At 32.6% G+C, this 10,456-nt stretch overlaps 1 protein-coding gene across 1 annotated transcript; it reads right to left on the bottom strand.

The window, feature by feature from the left end:
- Positions 1–592: 592 nt before the first annotated feature.
- On the bottom strand, positions 593–1,723 carry LOC11418917 (uncharacterized). The gene has a single exon (XM_003627178.4). The coding sequence runs from the start codon at positions 1,594–1,596 to the stop codon at positions 1,033–1,035; it is 564 nt and encodes a 187-aa protein (XP_003627226.2). The 5' UTR covers positions 1,597–1,723; the 3' UTR covers positions 593–1,032.
- Between the last annotated feature and the right edge of the window lie 8,733 nt (positions 1,724–10,456).

The following is a 10,456-nucleotide window of genomic DNA, read 5'->3' as shown; positions in this document are numbered from 1 at the left end:
CAAAATTTTGTTAAAAGCACACTCCCTCCGGTCACATTTATAAGCAAAAAATGATTTTTTAGGTACATGGAATAATTAATGTATCTTGTCAAGCACTATGGATTGAAATGTTGCTTGAAGAATTGAATATTACTGAGATTGCTTGAATGAAACTTCTTGTTAACAATTCATTTAGCAAATTATCAATTAACCATGGAAAAAGCAAGCATGTTGAAAGGAGATTTCACTTACTAAGAGATAAAGTTAACAAAGATAGTTTGGAACTTTATTATTGCAAAACTGAACTGCAATTGACAAACATTCAAATAAAACCCTTGAAGAAGGCAATCATGAATTAGGAGGTCTGAATGTTGTAATTCATGATTAGATACTGATTACTTGTTAATTAAACAAGTTATCTATGTTGTTAACTAACATTCTAGTTTGTTATTATGAAAGTTAGTCGATTAGTACAGTTAGTATTGGTAGTTTCATGACTTATGGAACAAGTTAGAGATTGAAATGACTATGTATATCAGCATTAGTCCATTCATCGATAATGTGCATTCCCTTCAATAGAAATTATAATGGTGCTATAATTAAAGACAAGGAATTTTTATTTATTGAAAACAACAATTATTTATTATAAAATGATAACACAATTATTTTTGACTTCTTACACCATGCAAGTTTGCACATGATTAGTGCATGCTTGCCAATACATAACATCAAAAAGCTAGGAACTTTCTGCCAATATTTTAACACATGAAATCGAACTTTAAACTCTCCAATAGACGTACATATTACACAATAACCACTTACGCTACACCAGAACTGTGGCTTCTGCCACTTATTCCACCATATCAAATGAGGTAGCCAAACACAAACAAAAGTACTGCTCCGATCTTAATTATAAGATAATATTTACTATTTAGATTCATTCAATAAATGATACATTTAGTCTATATTAAGAACTAAATACATTAATTACCGAATGAACCTAAAAGGTAACTTTCTCTTATAGTTGAAACCAAAGGGAGTATTATAAGACAACTACGAGCAACATTTTTTGGCACACTTCACACAGGCGCAAACCAGGACAATGATATAAACAATTAAAACTACGAGAACCCAAGAAATAAGAGCTTTACCGAACCCAGACCCAGGAGTATCCCAAAGGGAGTTTGGAGTGACCATTCCTGCAGCAAACAAGTAGGTAAGAGCAAGGCCTGAGAGTATGATGGACATGACTATTGATAAAAGCCATATTAAAAATTTATTGTTGATAGGAATTCCACTAACAAGCACAAAAATAACACTAAGTGATGCAATGAAACAAAATGTATTGCATATCAAAAAAGCTAGATAGTCATCCTTTAATCTAGTTGCCAAGATAGCTTCTCCTAAGCATATTGTGGTATTTACCATTCTGGTATTTAATATTGTGGAACAATAGTTGCTATCATCAAGACTAGCTTGCACAACGCCACCAGGTGGATTAGTGGCAAGTGAAAATGTCAGAGTTGCGATCAGGGAAGCTGTTAAACTTATGCTACCTTTCATATCGTCTAACCATTTATTATCTTTAGAAGGATTTTGTTGGGGAATTATACTCATATTTTTGATTTGATTGTGGATGATCAATTGCAATTGTCTAACGTTTTTGAATGTTAGGTAGAGTGTTGTAGGTAAAAGCTTAATTATTGCACTATATATAGGCAACTTTTGTTTGTAGATTCATAAGAGTTTGTGGAAATTGTGTTTCATAGATTTTGGTATTATATGACATAAATTGACAATAACTACTCTATTAGAAAGAATTATAATTAAATGGCATGTTTTTTATTATACGGCTGACATGTTCTGTCACAATCTGATCACTATTATAAGTAAAAATCTATATTTTCTATTTATTCAATTAATTATATATATTGTCTTTATTATAGACCACATATATAATTTAGTAAATGAATGTAAAATGTTGATTTTTATTTATAATAGTGACCAGAAGATATATATATATATATATATATATATATATATATATATATATATATATATATGTGTGTGTGTATTTCAACGGCCAACATTCATTGTTTGTGCCAAATGAAAAAAATATATGTGTGTTCGTCCCTAAAAAAAATTATGCACAAGCTTTAAGTCTCTGTTATTAATTAAATATATATTTGACTATTTTTTAAGCATGTTTAGAACATTGTATAAAGTTTTTCCGCAAAAATTAAGTTTAAAATTTGATTTCAAGATCCAATTTTTTCATTGTTTTTATCTTGAACTTTCGACATTAAAAAAAGCATATTTAATTCATACAATGTTCAAGAATTTTAAATTTTTGTGAAAGAACTTTTTAAAATGTCATAAACTTGTCTGCATTAAATGATTTAAAAATTGAAAGATAGGTAAACAATATGGATTTTAACATGAATTAAAATTGCGTGGAAAAATATTTTGAATAAATGAAAATGTGCCAAAAAAATTTATGGGGACGTAAATTGAAAGTTGGTAATTTTGTATGAACCCTATTCTATAAGCTTGTCATTTTCATTTTTTTTGAAACATAATATGATGAAATAATAATTTTGGTTATGTGAACTTTTTTTTATATATATATTTTAAGGAAAGTTGATTATAGCATTTTATTAATAATAAGATTGTTAATGCAATGGGGAATATCGATATAAATGTAGAGACTAGTTTATAATGTGGTAAAGGATTGGGGTTTATGTAGGGTGGCAACCTAGTTGGGATGTTTCAGATTCACCTTGATACCTAACCTTCCTCCTGGTCTTTATCCAAAAGAAAAAAGTTTATAATGTGGTCTCTCCTACAAGAGCATGATCTACTTCATTTGCTTCCGTCTATTAAACTCGACCGAGAGTTTGTAAAGTGGGTAGTGAAGAGACGTCTACAAGATGTAACAATATGATTGAATTTTGTACCATTTTTTCGGTTAGAATGAAATTACTGGTTGTTTTTGAGTCTGCCACGACATTGTCAAATTGCATGTCGCCTAAACATTGCAAGGTATGAAACAAACTCAATGCTTCGCCCACACACAAAAAAAAAGGGAAAATTGCTCGTTAGGCACCTATCAATTGCTCTTATGCACCTCAAGTTATCCAAAATACCCCTCGTTGCCAATTTAAAAAATGATTTAACTGATTTAAGAAAATTTGAACGGCAGTTAACTATATTTTTTAAGTGAATGTCTTATGCTTTTTAATCTCTTTTAGACACGTCTTATGCTTTAAAGAGAGTTTGTTAATAAGTCTTTAATTTTTGGTCTTTTAAAACAAAATAAAAAATATATATAAAGTATCTTTAGGGGAAAACCCATTGATTTGTCAACCCTGACTACATCTAATTTGTGAACATCTATCATTATCAAAAGAGGGACCTTTTCCAAACAAGTGGAGTACTATAATCTAATTCTCTTCTGTCCCGTTTAGTAGTACTATGTGTTATGTAGGATGGAAGGACCTACATAGTGCAAATTCATAGGATTGAAGTGAGTGGTTTGGAATCAAAATGGTTTTGATAAAGTCCGTGATTTTTTTTAATTTACCCTACATATTATGTCATATGTATTATACATATCAACTTAGTTAAACTTAGGAGGATAAATTTAAATACACACTTAATTGTACGTGATAGTGTTTTATGTTTTGTGGTAGTGAAAAGTTTTTTTCTAATAAATTGATTTAAAATGTATAATAGAAAAGAGATAAAATTATTATTAACTAAAATGACATTTGTGTTGAAGTTAATTGCATGGAAAGGTGTATTTTTATGTTTTCCTTTTTCCATATACAAGTCTTCAAAGTTGTATTTGTCTGTATGTGATGCCATCTTTCTGTCTTCGAATAGTGTAAAATTATTTTAATAAATCAATTATGCAAAATTTAATTTAGTTATAAAGTTAAATAAAAATTTATTTATGCTTGAAATTATTTATTTGACGCGTTTGATTCACAACATAGTAAATAATAAATAGAATAGTACGAGACAATACATAAATGTACAAGATAATTTTTTGTACTCCATTATATTTGAAGGTTGATGCACAAGATAAATAATTTATACGACACCTTTTTTTTTTTTTTATTTTAAAATTTGGTACTTGACTTAAGGATCGAATAATTCAAGGGGTTCAGTCCCACCATCCACTTGCGGAGAGATCCTATTAAAGCTAGAGCATATATCTCCATTCTGAGATATGTGATAGAGAGAGGGAGAGAGAGAGAGGAGGGGATAAGGAGAGAAATATGAGGCATATATAGTAGACGTAGATAAGATAGTGAGAGAAGAGAGACACAAAAGAGTGAAGAAGGGATAGAGATTTTACGGGTTAAGGGAGGTCGGGGGAGTAGAGTCATGTACAAATTAAGATTCATTTATAGATTTTCTAGTTCATTGATGGATTTGAAAGAGAGAGAAAAAATTGGGGTTTATAGCAAGTGAAAGAGAATTACTTTTAAGAGATGGAAAAACAAATAAACTTAATTAAAGACTTGTTTGGTACAATATAATATCAAGAACATCTTGCTATATATTTTTTAGTTGAAATCAAACTCATTATCTTTCCAAATCACAATAGTCACACATTTTGTACAACAACCATTTACGTTAGACTCAATTATTTAGTCCACCATATCAACAGAAGCACCAAACATAAAGATTTAAGACAACTATATAACTGATACTTTTTTATTTCAATACATATATAATCGACACTCTTAAAACATTGATTGTCATGTATCTCAAACTACAATGACGCTATTATAACTGCTATAAATAAGCTACTAATCATTTGTACTCCCTCCATCTTACAATATTAGTCGTTTAAGATTTACACACGATTATTAAAAAAATGATTAATTATGTTGATTTCAATGGTAAAATTAGTGGTATCATATTCTTAAAAGTAATAACATATGGACTCTAAGTTGGGGCCAGGGAAGATATACAAACTGGTTGCCTAAAGAGATGCAAATTGGTGTGGAGACACGGGGGATAGAAAGTCGATTGTTGGCTACATATTCTTCTATGATGGAGCATCAATATCGTGGAACAAATAACAAATTACAAGTGAGTGATGATGAGTACATGTGCCCTAAGTTTATGACCCATGTTGAGGAACTTAATATAAAAATTTCATTAGTAAGACAAAAAAAGGTTAGGAAACATGAGTACACTAAAAGACTAAGTCTAAACTTCTGAAATTTCATTAGTAAGACAACAAAAAATGGTTACTCATATCCTCCCTTTTGCCTACACGAGTTGTGCTATTCACCACGAAGAGAGAAAAAAACGAAAAACCGCGAAATGTATGACTGATTTTTCTTGAAAAACAATTCCGCTGTGTATAAGCAGCGCTGTAACAGAAAACATGCAGGTAGTGGTTAAAATAGATGCCTTCGTTATTTATTCTTGGAAAAGTTTTCGTAGGAACAATCATTTTCCTTTTCAAAGATGATTTCATTATGACAAATATATTTTACATTCACTGAATTATTAGTAATTAAGTTTTGAATTTCTTTTGAACAAATTAGTTTAAAACTATTTGACCAAGATTTTCATACAAATTAAAAAAAATGTAGAGTTTTTCGCTTTTCAAACTTTATTTCTCATATTTTTAATGCCTTGACAAACCTTAAGGGTCCGTTTGGTTCAACGGAGGGGAGGGGAGGGGATGGAGGGAATGGAAAGGGAGGGAAGGGAAAGGGAGATATATCAATTAAATATATGTTTGGTTCAAATGATGGGAGGGAAGGGGAGGGAAGGGATTTTAATTAAATATGTGTTTGGTTCATAAGGGAAGGGGAGGGATTTTAAAACCAAATTACTTTTTTATCCCTCTAACCTTAAAACAATATCATGATTTTTATATTATTCACTTCATAAAAATTTAAACATGAAAACTCAGTAACCAAAAACTCCATAAATAATCAAATACAAAAATTCTAACAAAATATTAGATATTCATAAATATTAGAGCACTTCTAAAATAATCTAGTACAATATAAAAATATTTATAAAAAATTTATTGCTAGAAATTATTTTTAAAATATATTTATAAAAAAATCTTCTACAAATTTTATTAATTATGTTTTAATATATAATACAATTAAAAACTATAAAATAAATATATCAAAATAAAATAAAAAAATAAAAGCAACGTTAGTCAAAAAAGTGAATTCACGTAAAAAAAAAATAGAAGACAAGAATATGCAGTTCTCGTTAAGGATGGTTTTGTCATTTTACAAAAATATTTAAGAAAAAAAAATTAAAAAAAAAAATTGACATTGGCATGTTACAAAAAAGATGGTAATAAGCAATATGTTGAAAACACTTAAATTTTTAATAAGGACGGTTTTATCATTTAAAAATAAACATGAGGATAATTATGTCAATGTAATTTGTAACGCCCTAGTTATTTATTTAATTATTTTATTATGTGGAGTATATATATATTATTATATATGATGTTTGATGATTTATGCGGAGTATATATATGCATATATTTGTATATATGTGATTTTTGGATGTTTTATGTGGTGCATTATTTTATTATATGATTTATTTAATAATAATTAGAATAAGTATGAAATAATAATTATTTTGGAGTTTGGGGAGTTATTTAATATTTATTAAAGTTAATGGGGAGTTAAGTGAAAATATTGGAAGTTATAGGGTGTTAGATTCAATTGAAGATTTAATATCTATATTGTTGTTGTGAATCTCACCCCTTCTGCTTGAAAATGTTGCCCTTCCTATGGGTAACTTGCAGGTGATCCTGAGTAGTCGGTGGTGGCTCAAGAGTCGTGTCTAGGGCTCTGATACGTGGGATGGGAACTGTTATTTATATTCTTGTTGTTTCTTTTCCATGTATCGAATTTTGGATTTGTGATGTGGAGTCTTTATTGTCTTTTGAACAACGTTGTTGATTATACCAAGGCCTTTAATGCCGTAGGATGTTGTTGGATTGAAAACTATTCCGCTGCTACGTTTTCATATTTTATCAAGTGGTTTGATTAAATAGTTTTATTTTCTATTTAGGAATTTTGAAATTGCAATGTAGCATACCCGTTTGGTGAAATACTCTGATGATTATTGTTATTTATTTACTTTTGGGTAACGGGGTGTTACAATTTGGTATCAGAGCAGGTTGGTCCGTCTGGCTGTAACACCCCGTTTCCCAAAAATCCATTAATTAATAATTCATGCATCAGAGTAATTCCCAAACGGGCATGTCACACTACATTTTCAAAATTTCTTAAATAGAATATAAAATCTATTTAACAAACATCCTTCAAGTCATTATTAAATTTGCAGCGGAAAATTTGCATCAAAACAACGATAGCAATAGTTTAAATCTCCATAATTAAATCTTTGGCATAGAGCCTTATCAACATAAATTCAACAACCATAGGGCTACGTCAGCAATATTCAAATTTGATACATAGGAATGAAAAACAATAAGAAAATCCCATCCCGTACGTATCAGAGCCCTAGACACTTTGAGCCACCACTTCTAATAAACTTCAATACCTGCAAGTTACCCATACGAAGGGCAACAATTCCAAGCAGAAGGGGTGAGATTCACAAACAATAATAATAGATATATAAATCATCAACTTAATTAAATAACGTAATAAGCAACATATAAGTCAACAATAATATTCATACTTCTTCGACTTTAATAACTCTTACTAAATCAACCAACAACGACAACAACAACTCGACCACAACACAACCTACAACAACGACAATATCACCATCAACGACAACGACAACATCATCCACTACATCAACGACAACGAACGACAGGGTACTATTTTCAACTCAACGAATGACTAAGCATTCCGAGGCATAAGCCCCCAACACTTTGAATGATGAACATTCCAGGGCATGAGCCCTCAACAGATTGAATGATTAACATTCCAGGGCATGAGCCCTCAACAGATTGAATGACAAGGCATTCCAGGGCATAAGCCCTCAACGGTTGAATGACGAGCATTCCAGGGCATGAGCCCTCAACAGATTGAATGACAAGGCATTCCAGGGCATGAGCCCTCAACAGTTTCCTAATCATGAAAGGACTCCACTTGTGTATATCAGCATACAACTTAACTACGACAACGACAACATAGGCAACAACAACGACAACGACTGTGCATAATAACTTATGACTTACTCCCCAACTTGGTCAACATCAACAATCTATGACTCCGTTACTTAGAACGACAACTTGCAACCTTACAACCTGAACCAACATCTTGTATAATCCAATTGAATGCATGTATGCATACACCAACAATCAGCAGCAAATCATATTCAATCAACAACAACATATAATAACAAGCAGCGAGACAACAATAATAATAATCATCATATACAACAAGTAGGACTCATATCAACATCTTTCATATTATATAACTATCCCCTCGTTGTTCATCAACCTAAGTCGACGTCATTAAACATTATAAACATCCTCTCTGAATCTCCGTATAATCAAGAATAACTTCTCCCCTACCTCATGGGTCTACTCATATCATCACGTTCGACAAATGATCGCCAAATCCTAAACAAGGCTTCTGAAATGGGACAACTCGCGAGGCGAGAGGCTCTACTCGCCATGGCGAGTTAGGGTAAACTACTCACCATTCCATTCTGACACCATTCCAAGTTCAATCTCATTCTAAAACTTTGCCTAATCATTAAGGTATATGTTCAGGCCCTCATAAACACCCAAGGTTAAACTCACAGCTCAAAAACACGAAATCTTGCAAGCTCTCTGCCCACACTCGCCACGACGAGTAAACTTGCTCGCTATGGCGAGCTGCGAAATGCAACTCGCGAGGCGACCACTCCTGCTCGCGAGGCGAGCGATGATCTTCATCACTCGCTATGGCGAGGTTCATCACTCGGGAGGCGAGCGATGAATAACAGTACGGCCAGGTTACAGTTTTTCTCAAAAATTCACCCAAACCCATTGTTCTAACCTTAAAACTGATTCTAAACATCAATATATGAAACATTTAAGGTCTGTTCATCATTTCTACATCAATTCACGCTAATTCCATCATTTAATCATCAATTCTCTCCTTAACCCTAATTCCCAATTCTCCAAATTTATTCATAATCTTTATTAAACAGAATCAGAATTATATAAACTAAAATCATTGCAAGTTAGCCTCACCCTTACCTTAGATAATCGAAATCGCAGCCCTTCTTGGTTCTCTTCCCTTTCCTTGACTCTTCTCTTTTTTTCTCTGTTGCACGTGAAAACTGCCTCTCCCTTCTATTTTCTATTTCTTAATAAATATAACCTCTCAATATTCACTTTACTCCCCCTAAGTTTACTTAATTCTCGTAAAACCCCCAAACTCCAATTAAATCCTATTTCTCACTTATTCTATTAAATAATAAAATAGTCATTTAATGAAATATACCACACCACAAAATCAACGTAAATCATTTAAAAATCATATAAAAAGACTTTAAATAACTAAAAATAATTAAATAAAATTGGGGCGTTACAACTCTCCCCAACTTAAGAATTTTCGTCCTCGAAAATATACCTCAGATCCGACGATCCCCATCCGCTGTCTGAGTACCAGCTAAAGCAAACACCTTGCCACCTGTCCTAACCTTCTTAGGCTGTGTACACTGTGAACTGAGATGTCCTTCTTCATCACAATTGAAGCAAACAATATCCCCACGCTTGCATTCAGCTATCGTATGCCCCTTCTTTCCACATCGGAAGCACTTCTTCTCCTCACCATTGCAAACATTACTCTTGTGGCCCTTCTCACCACACTTGTAGCAAACAATCTCAGTAGGAACATCTCTTCTCTTAGGTCTCCTCTCATCATTCAATCTTTGCTCTCCTCTGTCAATAGGAACACTGTAGGGCTTCGGACGTCCTTGCTGACCCTTGTTCCTCCGCTCACTCCTAACCTTATAATGAGCCTTCGTATCCTCCTCATAAATTCTACAACTACTCACCAATTCAGAAAATACCCTGATCTTTTGATAACCTATGACCCGCTTAATGTCAGCACGCAAACCATTTTCAAACTTAATGCACTTTGAGAATTCCGCAGTCTCGGCAGTGTAATGTGGATAGAATTTTGCAAGCTCCACAAATTTAGCAGCATACTCAGTTACCGACATATCACCTTGTTTCAGTTCAAGAAACTCGATCTCTTTCTTTCCACGGACATCTTCCGGAAAGTACCTGCTCAGGAACTCCCTCCTAAACACAGCCCAGGTCACCACAGCACCATCTTGTTCAAGCACAGGTAAAAGACTTACCCACCAATCATCTGCCTCTTCAGCTAACATGTGCGTACCAAACCGCACCTTCTGCACCTCTGAACACTGCATAACTCTAAAAATTCTTTCAACTTCCTTGAGCCACTTCTGGGCTCCGTCAGGGTCGTACCTTCCTTTG

The sequence above is a fragment of the Medicago truncatula genome, chromosome 8, assembly GCF_003473485.1.
Source record: "Medicago truncatula cultivar Jemalong A17 chromosome 8, MtrunA17r5.0-ANR, whole genome shotgun sequence".
Classification (NCBI taxonomy): domain Eukaryota; kingdom Viridiplantae; phylum Streptophyta; class Magnoliopsida; order Fabales; family Fabaceae; genus Medicago; species Medicago truncatula.
This window is presented reverse-complemented; position numbering and strand designations above follow the sequence as displayed.